Source organism: Setaria viridis, chromosome 7, assembly GCF_005286985.2.
Source record: "Setaria viridis chromosome 7, Setaria_viridis_v4.0, whole genome shotgun sequence".
In the NCBI taxonomy this organism is placed as follows: domain Eukaryota; kingdom Viridiplantae; phylum Streptophyta; class Magnoliopsida; order Poales; family Poaceae; genus Setaria; species Setaria viridis.
This window is the reverse complement of record NC_048269.2, coordinates 25,833,448-25,848,998: the sequence shown is the minus strand read 5'-3', so window position 1 is coordinate 25,848,998 and position 15,551 is coordinate 25,833,448. Positions and strand designations below refer to the sequence as shown.

General features: G+C 47.8%; 2 protein-coding genes across 9 annotated transcripts; one reads left to right on the top strand and one right to left on the bottom strand.

Annotated features, from left to right (window-relative positions):
* Window positions 1-1,884: 1,884 nt before the first annotated feature.
* On the bottom strand, window positions 1,885-7,136 carry LOC117863935 (T-complex protein 1 subunit alpha). The gene is made up of 17 exons (XM_034747848.2): window positions 6,955-7,136; window positions 6,756-6,820; window positions 6,298-6,387; window positions 6,124-6,210; window positions 5,986-6,045; window positions 5,821-5,871; window positions 5,641-5,736; window positions 5,232-5,297; window positions 4,567-4,784; window positions 4,254-4,350; window positions 3,760-3,846; window positions 3,435-3,569; window positions 3,234-3,338; window positions 2,845-2,973; window positions 2,652-2,755; window positions 2,233-2,323; window positions 1,885-2,151 (listed from the first exon to the last, which is right to left on the bottom strand). Exons 1-17 carry the CDS (start codon window positions 7,025-7,027, stop codon window positions 2,068-2,070), a joined length of 1,638 nt encoding a protein of 545 aa, XP_034603739.1. The 5' UTR covers window positions 7,028-7,136; the 3' UTR covers window positions 1,885-2,067.
* A 142-nt stretch (window positions 7,137-7,278) lies between these two features.
* LOC117863936 (probable plastid-lipid-associated protein 11, chloroplastic) lies at window positions 7,279-14,764 on the top strand. Of its 8 annotated transcripts, none has more exons than XR_011898702.1 (7): window positions 7,279-7,800; window positions 7,886-7,951; window positions 8,671-8,889; window positions 9,658-9,688; window positions 9,789-9,837; window positions 10,003-10,188; window positions 10,266-10,617. XR_011898702.1 is itself a non-coding variant. In XM_072294906.1 (4 exons), exons 3-4 carry the CDS (start codon window positions 13,847-13,849, stop codon window positions 14,487-14,489), a joined length of 417 nt encoding a protein of 138 aa, XP_072151007.1. In that variant the 5' UTR covers window positions 8,766-10,188; window positions 10,266-10,448; window positions 13,300-13,846; the 3' UTR covers window positions 14,490-14,764. The 8 variants fall into 8 exon arrangements, 2 of the variants coding, with proteins under 2 accessions (XP_072151006.1, XP_072151007.1); XR_011898701.1 differs by having other exon boundaries at window positions 9,658-9,709; XR_011898699.1 differs by having other exon boundaries at window positions 9,789-10,188.
* The last annotated feature ends 787 nt before the right edge of the window (window positions 14,765-15,551 follow it).

Genomic DNA, 15,551 nt, shown 5'->3' with positions numbered 1-15,551 from the left:
TGAAAGTAAGCGTATGAAATCCAAATCTTGACGGTGCAATGAATTCCTGAACTCAACCCACTTTTTCGATGCTGGTCTAATTGAAGGTCAAGAAGACAATCGAAAGATGCCTGCAGCAAGGCATGAACAAGGCGGAGATGTTCCGGGTGATCCGCGAGGAGGGGCTGCCCACATGGATCGCGTTCGCCGGTGAAATTACACATTGCCATGCATCTTGTTTCCCCTTCAGTCTTTTACTATCTTGATTCGCTCATAGTGCTATCGTACGAGCTTCGCGCCAATTGGCACGCATCCATCTCTGACCTGGTTGATTTTTCATCTAGTGTTCAAGGAGCTCCGCGCGCAAAACCACGATTTCTTCAAGGAGTACTACAGCATGCACGATCTGAAGAAGCAGCGCGAGAAGCTCGGCCTTCTGATCCAGGCGTACCGCGCGGGCGGCGGCGGCAGCGCATCCGCCGGGGCGCGCGCACCGGAGACGGCGACGACGGCCGCCGCCATGGAAACGGACAACACGGCCAGCATGGAGTGGTCGGACCAGCAGGCGGAGCAGGCTTGGTTCGAAGGGGAACTCGCCCGTCTGCTGTCCGGTCCGGTCGGCGGCGGCGATCAGTTTGCCGGCGCCTCCTTGCCCCAGCAGCAGGCCGTGCACTGCCCGGGCGGCCAGCAGCCACATGACGATCAGCAGGCGGTGTACGACGAGCGGCTCCGAGAGATGGGGACGCGGTGGGCCGAGGAGGCGGTGCCGGCGCCTACGCAGTCGGTGGCCAACGGCATGTTCCAAGGGGTGGCGTGGTCACAGCAGCCGGCAGGGCAGCAGCTACTAAACCATCAGGAGCGGGCGGGGCACTTGCCGGCCGGGCAGCAGCAGCTACGTCACCAAGAGCTGGAGGTTCGTTTCCCGGCCGATCAGCAGCCACGTTACCTGGAACAGGCGGTGGCGGTGCCATTGCCGGCCGGGCAGCAGCTACGTTACCAGCAGGAGCAGGATTTGCCGGGCATGCTGCAGCTGCGTTATCAGCAGCAACCGTTGCATTTGCCGGCGGAGCAGCAGCTGCTATATTACCAGGAGCAGCTGATGGCCAACGGCGGGTTCCAAGGGGCGCCGCTGGCATTGGCGGCCGGTCTCACCAGCGGCAACACTATGATAGGTTCCTGGCCACTGTCGCAGGGCGGCATCGGAAGGGGGCAAGAGCAGCAGGCTGGACCCCCGCGGCAACAGTGGCCTGGTGCAGGTGCCGATCCGTCACCCTCGTGTACACTACCCGGCGGCGAGCAGCTGGGGAACCAGAACCTCCACAGCAGCAATGCTGGTATCCACGAACGTCCTCGGTGATGTATTTATCATTCTTCAGGTGACTTTGGACTTCGGTGTACATACCATTCTTTTGGTGGCTTATTATTTGTGTCCTTGTTTTCTGTACACGGACCGGGTTGTGATCTGTACATGGTAATGTGATGAGAAAATATTGCAACCCAGTTCTCTGTATGACACTTGACACGGTTGACGCCTGAAGCTTTTCTTGTTCTGCAACAAATATACGCTTGTTCTGGAAATTATCATACGCGTGAAACAGCATGACAGTTTCCTCGGCTGGCTCGGCGCGAATGCTAACGCGCCAGAAAAGAAAATGTCCAGCGGACCATAATCCTAGCCAGAGACGGATCAATGTAACTCACGATTAAAAATCTATACAATACCGGCTTTACTGTTCATCTAGTGGTAAAATACGTTAGCGGGGGGCATGACCCCCTTTAGTTGCCACCAAGCTCCGCCCCTGATCCTAGCTACTATGCAAAGCCAACCGAGGTACCTCACAATCAGTGAATGAACAATTTTGGCACAAAAGGTCCTAAAAATTGTAATGTTTTTGGCCCCAACAGTACGCAAAATTTGATTCATTCATGAGTCCTGCAAATAACGTCAGCTCACAAGGATACACATCTATTCGCAGCTTTCATACAACACTTTACTCGAATGTCCACAACTAGCTAAAAAAGGAAAATAAATATTACATGCTACGACAACCATCACACAACAGTCCACTACCCCTACTGGTGTGCTGGTTACTCCTCTTCGTTACCCTCTTCCTTTGTAAGCTTGATCATGTCATCGATCCGCAGGATAGTAATGGCTGCCTCGGTAGCAAACTGCAGGGAGAACGCAAAAAATGATGGGCCGGATCTCCGACACTAAAAACAGTATGATAACAGGGTAGCAAGTGGACCAACCTGAATAATCTTTACTTTGCTCATCGCCGGTTCAATCACACCATACTCAAGGTTGTTGCGAATGATACCTTTAGAGAGGTCAAGACCCATGCTGCACAAAAAAGAAAGCTAACTTTAATGGCAAACACAGCACAGATTGCAGAAGTAGAACCACACCTAGAACCATTATGGATACTGAATTATGACGCTGCTACGATTCATCTAGGTGCAGCTGCACAGGCAACAGTGGGTGTGTTGCCTGTCCGTAGCTACAACCGGTACATTTCTTTTCCTTACAACCGGATAGCTAGTATATAATAGAAAACTTCCCAAGCAATAGAAAGAAATTGCATCCAGAGAACTTAAGAAATGAAACAGATGAATCAGAGCCACTTTAATCAAATAATCAAGTATCTAACAAAGACAAGTTCTATAATTACCTTGAAAAATGTTGCTTATCAGCCTTTGTTTGAGCAGTATGGTGATATGCCCGAAGCTTTGCTACAAGCTCAGTTGCATCTTTTGCAGCATTAACAGAGAGTACCTGACAGCGCAAAGTCATGCCACCCATTAATAAACTGTCAATTGGTGTAAAAAAGATGTAAATATAAGAAAAGGAGAATAGGTCAAAACCTTAGGTATGATTAACAAAGATTCAGCAAATTCAGCAATCGCCAATTGTTCCCGAGATCCAAGGGTTGTTGCAAGGTTCTCCAAGTAAACCGACAATGCAGCTTCAACTGCACCACCACCGGCAACAACCTGCACAGCCAATACAAAGTTCAAGACACTAGCACCATCAGTGATAACAATCAGTATTTGCCTACTTAGAAATAAAGGTAAAGTGCATTGTAATTGTTTGGTTCTTCAAGGCATGTCCACAATAACCAGGATTGTAGTTGTAGCTACTCAGGCTTCAATACATTGCCTCAAATAAAGAAGCAGTGAACATTGTCACTATACGTTCACTTATTTCTGCTACAGATGACCAACACATAAAAGAATGGCACCAAAAGGGTTACCATATTTGACTCCAGGGTTCTCTTAACAATGCACAAGGCATCATGCAAGGACCGGTCAATCTCATCAAGCATGAAGTCATTAGCACCTCTAAGTATTATGGACACCTGCACAACAGAAAACCAACCATTATGCCATTATCTTCAAATTATTGTTCCTGACATAGCAAACTAGCTTAAATTTGGTACAGGAAAAGTACAAACCGCGCTGGTGTTCTTTGTGCCTTTTACTAGAATAACATCATCATCAGCAATTCTTTCCTCCACAACTTCATCCGCTTGTCCAAGGAATGATGGATCAAATGTTTCTTCACCTTCCATGTCCGCGAAAGTAGTGACCTGCAAGGTTCAATTATTAAGACACCTATCCATAACGCACAATAATGCAGTGTGTAAGATTATCACTTAGTTAAATATAACCTTCTGCCTTATTTCTAGAGTGTGAATAAAAGTTCTTCTGCCTTATTTCTAAGAGTGAATAAAAGTTCTGCCAATATTTTTTTTAAAAAAAAATGTTAGGTAAGCATACCATAGTTGCACCAGTGGATTTGGCAACATGACGCAAATCTTCCTTGCGCACACGCCTTACTGCGATTGCTCCAGCCTCAACAAAGTACTGAAAATATGTTTCATGACACAGTAACAAAGTTGAGAGTCATCATGATGAGAAGTCAGCGTGCAAACATTGAGCATTAAAGGATCCTAACAGCTATCTCAATGAAAAATCATGGAAGAGAAGCTTCAACTCAAAAGTCAAGTGAACCACAGCGGCGCAGGCGCACAAAAATACGGAAGTAAAAGCTCTGGTAAGCTTTACAAGAAAATAGTCAGGTAAAAGATACTACCTTAAGTGTAATGGAAAAAACAAGAAAACAAAAATATGAGAATGAAAGCAAATTTGCAATTCTGTTGCAAAATAGACAGAAGCGACCAAACAAAACAAATGATTTATGCTGGACAACTAGACACAAAGTATCAGGAAAAACAGGAGAATCACTTCCACCTGAATAATCAAAAACATACCTTCAAGGACATATCATCAATTCCCTTGGTGGTCAACACAACATTAGCTCCAGCCTTGAGAATTTTCTCAATTCGCTCCTTTGTTATGTCAGATTCTCTGTCAAAGAGTAGGCTATAAGGATTACAATTTGAGACCTTAAAATAGAATGATCAATTAATTGCTGGCCAATAAAATAAAAAGGCAGGGATACGTGCTCGAATAAACTATAAACATGCAATAGGCGAAAAGCTATTAAAGAGAGCGTGTTTACTACTGATTCAATCAGAAATAGGCAAAGGAACCATAAAGTATCGCAACACGGAAAGCAAATACCTCTGACGAATCTTCTCAAGTTCCCTTGGATCGGTTACAAGAACTTGGACACCAAGTTGCATTTTTGTCTTCTGAAGGTTAAAATCAAGACAAGCAATTCTAGCAGGAGTTACTCTAGTAGGCATTCCTTGAGCTGCGCGGCCTGTGTTTAGCGCGTACCCATTCAGCAGGTAACTATCCTTGGCACTTTTACCATGAGCTTTCAAAATATTGATGCTCTGTAGATCAGGTAAAACCATAGTTACAAGCTAGATTTTATGAAAAGCTCAATGATAAGAATAGGTGACACAAAAACCTAGGAGCTCAAAGAGAATGATAATCAATGTTTTAAAAGTTGCAGCCCATGCACTTTAGCAGCCAATCATTAAAAAACTTCGACCTATATCCACCAGTATGGGCAGGACCACCTAAGGGGTCCCAAGCAGTTCATAGCAGAGTAAGGTTTCTGTGGTTGTAGGTAACATTAACATCATCTAAATTGAATAGTATGTAAGATCACATTGTTTTATCTATATGGTAACAAGTGCCAGTACAAAGTATGCAAGCAGAAGAATGTGAATGGATCAGAAGGATACCACAGAGATGTCTTACTCAAAACAAAACAAATCTTTATGATAAGAGTAAATTTAGTGGATCAGTGCTGTAACCAAATGTGTTTGACTGACCTTGATTGGATACTTCACTTCTCCCTTGGCATTTGTAGTCCTCACAGCTTGAACTGCCTCAACGACCTATAAGAAATAAATGACAGGATAACTTAACATCAAATAGTTCAAAGCAATGCAATGCAACTGAAAGACAGTTGAAACCCAAGCAGTTAGCTCCAAGATAAATAAACTGTCAGGCAGAAACCATAACAGCACATTATTACAGATAAGAGCACAAATGAAGAGAGCCACTAAAGACATGTATTTATTTAACGTTAAATAAATACAATTAAAAAACCTACAGCTAAAGGATTTCACAGTTAGTATTCACACAAGCAAAATTAGAGCAATACCCTGTGTATATGACTAACAAGGCTAAATGAGGCAACCAAAGAATTCCCTAACCTAAATGACCACAGGAACTTACCAGAGTTGCAAAGAAATCGCTGTCACTATTAATCAATTTTGAAGACATGCTAGTTTTTGCACAGTTGATAAGGGAGTCTTTTCCAAGTCTATCAACCTGAAAGTATAGATAAATATTCAAATCGGTATGAAATGAGGCAGCATTTTTCTGATATTTGCTTAGGAGACAACATTCTCTTACCTTGACTGCCAACTTTTCCTCAACATATTTGCAGGCTTCACGCATAGCAAGCTGGTAGAATATGAAGGAAAAACATTCAAAATATGAACTACAGTGATCTTGCCACTGAAATGAGCATTTAACATTCAAATGCTACTACAGCTACAATATGAATCAAAAACTCACCCTATAGCCACTGATTATAGAGGTTGGATGGATCTTATTCTTCACAAGATCATTGCCTCTCTGAAACATATCTGTGTGAGTTTATCTGGAAACTGGTTGGGAAATTGACAACAGTGAGAAAAGCAAAACATCTATTACCTTGAGCAGCTCTGCTGCAATGATGACAACTGAAGTTGTGCCATCTCCTACTTCACGGTCTTGGAGCTCAGCCAACTCAACAAGAACCTAGCAATTGATAGACACCAAAAATAAAACATAAATACAAAGAATACATGAGACTTCAATTTTCAGATTTTTGCTGCTAGGAATCACCTTGGCAGCTGGGTGCTCAACTTCCAACATCTTCAGTATGGTTGCTCCATCATTAGTGATTGTGACATCACCAATGTCATCCACTAGCATCTGTAAGCAGAATATGCTGAATCAGTTTTCACTTTTTCCTGATTAGAGTACAGAGCACCCACCATGAACTCATGCTTTTATGTACAAGCGGTTTTTCTGAATTGCTAGAAAACTTATTCAAAATGTGACGGAACTGAACCCAATCTTCGTATATTAGCAGCCAATGTGTTGTCAGATATAACCCTGCTAACCACGTTTTTGAATCAACAGCATCTTCAGCACAAAGCAGCTTAGATGTGCAGAAATACCATTCTAGTAATACAGATCATGAGGCCATGACGTGATTTACAAGCATAAAGTTTGGATCCACCAAAGGCTGCGGCGATATACGCAAATACCAAATAGGCCAAAGTGCATGGCACGCATACCTTGTCGAGGCCGACGGGACCGAGCGAGGATTTGACGATGTTGGCCACTGCCCCGCACGCCATCACTGCCAGCAAACGAGAAAAACAGTAATTAAACCTGAGCGCGCTCAGACGGCGACTCGGGCAACCGGATCTCACAGACCCCCGCACGCCGGTGCGGAATCTGGTGGCAAGGAAAGGAAGGGGTGGAGGCGTTTACCGTTCTGCGTGCGGACGTCCTGGCCGGACTGGCGCTCGCCAAGGATGTCGGGCGTCAGCGCGTTGATCGCCATGGCTGCGGCGGCGAGGTGGGGGAGGGCGGGCTGTAGTGTGAAGGCAAGCGCGACTGCGCGAGAGAGTCCGATTCGAGCTCTCGGGGAAGGAGCCCTGCGCTCTCCGATGCGGCGGTGGGCTCGTGGGCTCAGCAACCTTTTGATGGCTGGCTGGGTGTGGTAAAGGAGGAAGTTGTTGCAAAAAGGCCCATGATTTCCGATCGGCCCAACTCCGCAAGACTCGCCTGCTCTTCTTCGCCGTCTCCACCACCCGAACCAAATCTTCCTTCGCTGATGGCGCCACTCCTCTCTCAAGCGATCCCCAAAACCTTCGCACCGCCGATTCCCCGCGCTCGCCACCGCCTCGCGCCCAGACCGCCCTCCGCCGCGTCCTTCCTCCGCGGACTTTTCTCCGCCCGCCCGCCGCCTGCGAAGGCCGACCTCCTCCGCCTCATTGCGGACCAGGACCGCGGCCTCGAGACCCAGTCCGACCCCTCCCGCCTCGCCGACATCGTCGCCTGCATCGACGCGCTCGCCGCTGTGTCCCCCGGCGCGGACACCGTCTCCGACGCCGAAAAGCTCTCCGGAACCTGGCGCCTCCTCTGGACCACCGAGCAGGAGCAGCTATTCATCGTGCGGAACGCCCCCTTCTTCCGCACCGCCGCCGGCGACGTGCTCCAAGTCATCGATGTCCCCGGCGGCGCGCTCAACAACGTCATCACCTTTCCGCCCTCGGGGGCGTTTGTCGTCAATGGCGACATCGAGGTCCAGCCGCCCCAGCGAGTCAATTTTAGGCAGGTTTCTTTGTGCTTGTTCGTTACACATAGCATTTGTCTGATCACCTGGTCGTAATTGGATCAACTGATGAGCTTGTTCTAGGTTCACACGCGCTGTGCTGAGAGGAAGCAGCTGGGAGGTACCTTTTCCACCGTTTGGGAAAGGATGGTGAGTGCAGCATGTTCGTCGACTGGATGGTAGCTTAGTAATAGTATCTCTATCCAGGGTTGCAATTGAATCATTTTGCCACATAGGAACTAGAGCGATAATGCAAGTAAGCAACTTGAGCAACTTAAAATCGTCTGTACATCATCAGTCAGAAAAAATCGTGTGCATCAAAAGAAATTTTGTTGGCATATTGATTGAAATGAACGAGTGATTGAAAAAGGGTTCATAAGTTTTCCTTGAATCACTGGTAACTGCTAAATTTAGCAATGCTGCTATCCCTTCTTGGTACTAAATGCGGCAAAAGTTTTCCTGTCTTGTTAGGTCCTCATTTATGCTCTTGTGCCTCAGTGTTTTGTTTACTTTGGCTGCTCAGAGGAACTCAAATTATCATTGATCCACCATAAAAGAAAGAATTCCCTGCTTATATATTCAGTTGGGCTGGAGAGGAAATGCTTAAGCACCTTTAAATTACCTAATCTGACCTCTTCAGACAGTGCTTAGGGGAAAATGAAAAATGTTTAAGGTGCAATAGAAAATGCAAAATATCTCATGAATAGTGAAAGGTTAAGCGCTTTTTAATGTTAAGCTGGCTACTTGGAGCTGGTAGTTTCATCAAACAGGATTCCTGCAAAGCTAGAAAAGCAGAACCTCTGTTAGACATTTGTGCAGTTTGTCAGATCTTTTCAATCTTTTCATGAATCATTATCCCACACTTTCAGGTTTGACACTGTCTATTTGGATGATGACATACGGGTTGCCAAGGACATAAGAGGGGACTATTTAGTCGTTGAGCGCGCTCCATATTCTTGGAATGGATAGTTGGTTCAGAGCTGACCAAAAGGACATTTGGAGAACCTTATGTTTTCCCAGCATAGACTCCACGTTTTACTGTGCCATTTCCTTTCCTGTACACTGTTTTGTTGTACGGATACTATGTGGTAAGTCTGATTCATGCTGTACTCGCTGTAAGATATTTTCCAAAGAAATTGATACGAGGAAGTTGATATTGTCCATATATGTTTTCCTATGTGAAAGAACACCAACTTGCTCAAGTATATTAGGTAAAACTTGTGATGATGCTGTGGGTCAGGCTCCAAAGGCTTTTGAATGCATAATGAAATGGCACAGAAGGATCCACCACACTTCTTGAACTTGGTATTGCATTGCTATGGCCCATGATACCAAAGCCATGATGCACTTATGGAGAATTGTAGTTTATTTTGCTAGTGTTACTTTGCTTGTCAGTTTTTAGCTTAAAAGTACTGGTACACCATAGCTCTAATTAGTGGTTTTGTGCATGTGATGTATGTTCATATGCAATCTGGTCAATGAATACAATCATGTATGTAAGGGTAGTAGTGCAGTCTTTCTTTCTTGAAACCCAACTTTGCTTTGGGAAAAGTAGCAAATCTAATGTTGAAAGACAAGATTCATGATCTATAACCAGTTACCATTTGACAACTAGTTCTAGGAGTGTCTCAGATGCAGCTTTTTTTTTTAACGATATCTCTGCCAGTCAGGGGATTGTATCGCCAGTTAACCACTTAGATCAGATGAATTCCTTGCCAGTCTTGGACTTCATGTTCAATTGTTTTACCTGTGGAGTCCAAATGGCATATGCAGTGCAGTGGTGAGAGTAATCGATGTACCATCTTTATTTTTATTTCTGTGACTAACTTTATTTTGTCATTTCTTTATCTGGGAAGACTCTGCTCTACAGAAGTTATTTTTTGTGAGGTTCTCTGCTACTCATCAGAAGTAACTTTTTTCAGCACCCATGCCCTGTTGCTAGTTTGTCCATTTAAGATAAGTCAGGAATAGGTCTGTTTATGTACAGGTCTGTTGATGCAATGGATTGATAACATCACCGCTATATGATATTTGAGGTCGGATCATCAGAAGCCACAGATGCAAAATGCTTTGAGTTCTCTCCTACTGTTGGACTGAACAACCACCTTTTTTTTCAACAGCCTATTTCAATTATCTAGTCTAGCGGTCACTCTCTTGTACTAATAAAGTGGGTTTTGTTGATGCTGTTTCCACTATTGCAGGTTCCAAGTCGCAGTCGCACAGCATTGGAAGGGTTTCGGAGGACAGGTTGGACCATGACTCCCCGGACCAGGATATATAGTGTTGCAGCATATTCTGTACTGTTAGTGTTCGGTATTGTGCAGAAGGGTAACATGCTTATTCGCTGGCTCATCAGTTGCTTGATGTCCATCACGGCATTTGTTTTGGTATGTTTGGTCACCGTTTTGGGATGTTTGGTTAGGTCTGGAATTAATCATGTAATTAAGAACATTTATTTTGCCAGAGCTGGCCTATCAAGCATGGCAGTCTGGAGTCATTTTGAAGATCATAAGACAATGGCTTCTGTTCTGAAATTGGACCTCTCCATAGCCCTGCCAAAGTGCTAGTGTTGGATGATCAACAACTCTGGTGTTCCATGGATATTGATACACCTTTTATACTTCAACTCTTCAGAGTAATCGCCCAGGTTAGCTTGATTACTCATTGCCATTGATTAACTCGTTATGATCTACTCAAGGCTATATAATTAGCCCTCAAGTGACACTTAATAATTGATTGTTATCAAGTACTCTGAACTGCAAATCTAGGTCGTCTTGGAACATGTATCTATCATACATTCTTTTTTGCTTTGGCCATTAATATGCAGAAAATAATATAAATATGAAATCAGCATCGCTAGATTGTGATGAAAGGTACTTCCATATAAACATAACCCTTTTGATTTTCGACAACTTACATCAGACGTTAGTGGTTAAAGTGTGCCTCTTAGATCATGACGGTGCCATAACAAGATATCTTCGCAACTGGGCTTAGTAGTTTCCTTGACTTAACAAGTAAAATCTATGCTTGATAAGTCGAGGCGTCAGTTGGTGTCCCGTCCATTCTAGTGCTTATTACATAAATAGACTGATGTAAACCTTCATAGTGTCTTTGCATTTAATGTTTATTAGATCATTCAGGATAGGACTGCTGAAATCTGTCTGGATCCAGCCGTGCACTAGAGTTTGAACAGTGGTCTTGAACTTGCACAATTGTCTGTGAACTCGAAATTAAAGCTCTACACTTAGGTGCCCTGACTAGCATAAATGGCTTCGATCCACAAGGCTCGTGCGTGTAGTCCAGATCTTAAAACAAATATCTACATTTCTGTATCGTAGAAACTGTTCATGCTAGTCCAGGTGTCTTGATGCTGATCAGTTCTGCTCGTAGTTCCTTGGACGCGCTACTTTAAAGGCACTGCACTGCACCTAGTCGGCAAATAAAATCGAATCGTTATCCGCCAGTATGTGGTGCATCGCAGCACGCCGCTCGCTAGGTCGTTCCCAGACGGCCAGACCAAGCGTACGGTCGCACACGGCCCGAGCCGATGAGGCAGCGGCCGCGGCCGGCCGGCCGGCAGAGGAGCGCAGTGCCGCCTGTGCCGGAGCAGGGGGCCGGGACGGCATCCTTAGCGGCGACAGTGGCAGCCGCAGCCGCGGATCCCGGCACCGAGATCGACCTGTGTACTAGGCTAGGTCGGGCGACTGGCTAGCCGGCCGCCAGCGACCGCCCGACGGGCGCGTCGTGGCGCGGCTGTCGTACCCCCCAAGAAAGGGAAATCCAAGCCGGCACGCCGGCCGGCACTGGCTGCCAGCCAGCCAGCGCGCTGCGCGGGGTTGGCTCTTGGCTGAGCAAGGGCAGGGCTGGTGCGCGCGGGAGGAGGGGATCGGCGAGGCCATGGCTGGCCCCCCATGCGGTGCCATACTGCCATCCATCGCCGATCGAGTCAGCTCGGTCCGTGGCGATATGATCGCCACCCCCACCCGCCTCCTTTCCTTCTCCCCCATAGCCTGCCGTTGTTTATTGTGGGGGAGGGAACGGGGCCAGGGGAGGGACAGCGGCACCAAGCGGACGGAGGTAGCTAAGCTAGCGGTGGTCCTGGTACTTGCGCACGTACAGCAACTTTCCCCGCCGGACCCACCCCGCCCATGTCCGTCCACTTTGGGTTACCCCGCCTCCCAGCCTTTTTTCCGTCGACACCATCATGGCCGCACGTTGCTCAGTCACACGCACCTTAATCGCCTGCCCATCTATCCATGGCGACTATTTCTGATCCCTGGTGTGTAATTGTGATCCTTGCACTGGTCCGGCTGTCTCTACCGTAGGGTCTCGCGGTCCACTTTCGTTCACCCGGCGATCATCGATCGCCGGCGCCTCGTCGGAGCATGCCGCCATATCAGGCGAGCTAAGCTAGCCTTGCATGCAGCTTGATGCCTTGGTCTTCTAACTTACTCTTGCTGACCAACCCAAATACTAAGGTTATAGCGCGACTCTTTGGATGCCGATGCCGATCGAACGATAGACATCAAGGGGATCAGGCCTATATATGTGGCCCTACCGCCCTAGTACAGTACTAGCACTAGTGTGCTGTGTGCACGCTCACTGTTGCGGTTTCCGGTAGCAGGATGCCAATAATGCCACGGCCGGTACCGTGGTACGCAAGCGCGTAGAGCACAACAGCACCGTAAGGCCGTGCCTCATCGCGGGGTGTGTACGTACTCGTTTGTCCGGTAGCAGCAGCGCCTCCGCCTCATGATCCGATCATCTCTCTCATCAGTGCATTATGTAGTTTGTCCTACCTGGTCATGGCCTTGGCCTTACGGGCATCGTGTGGCCGACCACGTACACGCCCTGCTAGTAGCTACCCCGCCTGTGTGTTACATCAGGATCAATGCGCGCGCGCGGTACCGTTCATGTGGCCACGTCGCTTTCACGTGTGTGACCGCCAGCGACGCACAGTGTGATGATCGAGCTACGATACAACCGAATCCTTCTGAGATGCCGGTAGCAGCAGCACAGCTGGGGCGTCGTCTAGCAGCTGGCTCATTCCGAACTACCACGACCCATCCATGGTCGCCCCATGCACGCTTCGCCTGTTCGCCATACGGAAAATTCTGCCAATTGCCATCCATTTCCTTCACTCTATGGAATGAACACCGAGAATAGACGCGGGCGTCGCTCTGCTAAAAACCTGACGGCGCGGCGGCACCCACAGCTACTAGCCACACCAATGGATTTACGCACATCTTCTGCTAGCTAGATGTACAATGTATATTCTCTGATCCGTCAGAGATCCGATCCGCAGGAAAAGTCGAGCCGAGGGGAATAGAGTAATTAGTATGCTTTCGTCTGGAATAGATCAAAGGATTTGCTAAGCAAGATCAAGCGATGCTTAATAATCTTTGTCTATAATATATCTCGAAGTCCACCTAGCTAGTGATAACTTAACCTGTGCGAAATCGTCACTTCAGTTTGCCGTTCTATAATATTATTCGCAGGCCATCGTGCATCACCTACGTGCGGCGGGCTTTGGCACCGTGCACGGTTCAGCTTAGCGCATACTTGGGGAATTAGCAGTCCACTGACTACACGTTTCGTGCAACGCACTGGCGGATCGGCTGTTTCTAATCAGCGCCAAATTAAACTCGGCATCAGGTTAGTGGATGAGTACACACAATCATCGTTTCTTCTCGAGCGTTGTCTCTGCAAGCACCGTACCGAATTGGAGGCAGTTCAGCGGAACCGGCGCTCTGAGATCTCAGCCGACTCGACGCGTCGTCCTCCCTTCGCGGGTCGCTGAATTAAGGTTGTCGTGTGTCGCGTGCCTCCCCTGCGGCCCTATGCCTCTCTCCCCTCTTTTCTGATCCTTTCCTTGCATGCACGTACGCCTCCCCCCATGTCTCTCTCATATTTAACACCGACCCCTCTCTCCTCCTGCGGTCCTGCCTTCCTTTCCATATCACTACTCCCCACCTCCCATCCTCCTCCTCTCTCTGGTCTGTCTCTCTCTCTCGCTCGCTTCCTTCCCCGTCTCTCGCTCTCACCATGGCCGGCAGCGCCGCCACCGCCACCGTCTGCTCCATGTGCGGCGACGTCGGCTTCCCCGAGAAGCTCTTCCGGTGCGCGCGCTGCCGCCACCGCTTCCAGCACTCGTACGTACATGTTCATCTTCGCGCCCAGCCTCTTCCTCCTCCCCAGCTCCTCCATCTCTTCGTATATGAGTATACTAGCTAGCACATGATGATCGATGAGCTCCATCTCTTCTGCTACTTCTTCATATATCTCTGTACTACTAATAGTAGTACCCATGCATCAGTAGTAGTACTGCTGCTCTTGTCCTCATACGTACGCCACTGATGGTGCCATGGCGACATGCAGATACTGCACCAACTACTACGGCGACGGCGCGCCGGCCTCGGCCGGCTCCGACACGTGCGACTGGTGCCTCAGCGACGTGGCCGGGAACAAGGCGAGGTGGTCGTCGTCCACTGCCGGGAAGCAGCAGCAGCACGGCGCGGGCAGCCAGGAGTCCTCGTCCACCACGAGCTCCGGCGGCGGGGGCAGCGGCCGGGGCGGCAAGCAGGCCAGCGGCAGCGACCACCAGCAGGCCGAGGCGTCCGGGCGGCGAGCCACGACGACCAGGGCGGCCGGGCGCAGGTACAAGCTGCTCAAGGACGTCTTGTGTTAGTTTACTAGCTGTAAGTAGCTAGGTCATGGGCCTCACGACGGTCTTGTGGAAGATCCTAGCTAGTAGATCGCGACGGACCCAGTATTAGCCCAGTAGTATTAAGTACGACTAGCTAGTAGTTATATGACCTAGTAACCGAGTTTGTTGGCCTGATGTGTGTGTGAATATGTGCTTTTGTATATGTAAGTTTGCTTGGATTAGGAAGGCTGTTAGCCTGTTTCTTATCTATACTATATATCCGTTGAACTTTGGCTTGGTTGCTCTTATATATCCTATATATGCTGCTTCTTCTAGCTAGTATTTGACAAGCATATATATATTGTTGCTCTCTTGTTTCTTTCAGCTCCAATCCAAGCTTCCCTTTTTGTTGGTTCATATTGTATGGTTTCACATTTAGAAGTATGGTCACACGATCATCTTAACTGCACTAACTCTTGGTCGAACCGGCATTGCTTTTGCTTGTTAGGGAGTTTGAGTATAGTCGTGCGTTTGACCGCACGTACGTAGTTCTTCGCTCGGGTCTTCTCCGTTCTCAATCTCTCATGAACTATTAAGAAAAGGATAGGTACTAATCTAGCTAGAGAGGTACTCCTTGTTCTCGATCGATCGTACATGTGATTTGGGGAACTCGAGCTAGAAGGAGAAGGACGGAGGAGCTCAGGGCGCGCTGTGGGCTGTGGCCATCACGTTGCATGCCTCCAAGCCGAGCCATGTTGATGTAGGGGTCAACGATCCGTACGCGGAGACCGTAGTGGCCGACAAAGACATGCTCCACAAACCGCGAGCCGAGCCAGCTCCTCCACTTGTGGCTGAGGTCTAGCCTCTGTGCCCCCCTCTGCCACGCCTCGATCGGATGGCAAATCTTTCTGGGCGCAACGAACCAAACGATGCACTGCGGCCCACCGTAAAGAAATGCCGTGCTCCTTGATCATCATCGCAAGTCCTAAAACTGAGTTCCTCTCCTCGTTAACCGGGAAGAATTAGTACAAAAATGTGATGATTACCTTGGTAACGAACAGTTGGTATAGAATATGCTCCTTGATCAGTGTTGCTGCCCCCGTT

Excerpts from the sequence above, each read along its gene's own strand:
- LOC117863935 (XM_034747848.2), bottom strand. The coding sequence starts at position 7,027 with ATGGCGATCAACGCGCTGACGCCCGACATCCTTGGCGAGCGCCAGTCC. Across the intron at positions 6,211-6,297 it reads TTGAGCACCCAGCTGCCAAG|GTTCTTGTTGAGTTGGCTGA; the intron begins GTGATTCCTAGC and ends ATCAATTGCTAG. Across the intron at positions 3,570-3,759 it reads AATCCACTGGTGCAACTATG|GTCACTACTTTCGCGGACAT; the intron begins GTATGCTTACCT and ends TGAACCTTGCAG.
- LOC117863936 (XM_072294905.1), top strand. The coding sequence starts at position 7,301 with ATGGCGCCACTCCTCTCTCAAGCGATCCCCAAAACCTTCGCACCGCCG. Across the intron at positions 7,801-7,885 it reads CCCCAGCGAGTCAATTTTAG|GTTCACACGCGCTGTGCTGA; the intron begins GCAGGTTTCTTT and ends AGCTTGTTCTAG. Across the intron at positions 7,952-8,670 it reads CCACCGTTTGGGAAAGGATG|GTTTGACACTGTCTATTTGG; the intron begins GTGAGTGCAGCA and ends CCACACTTTCAG.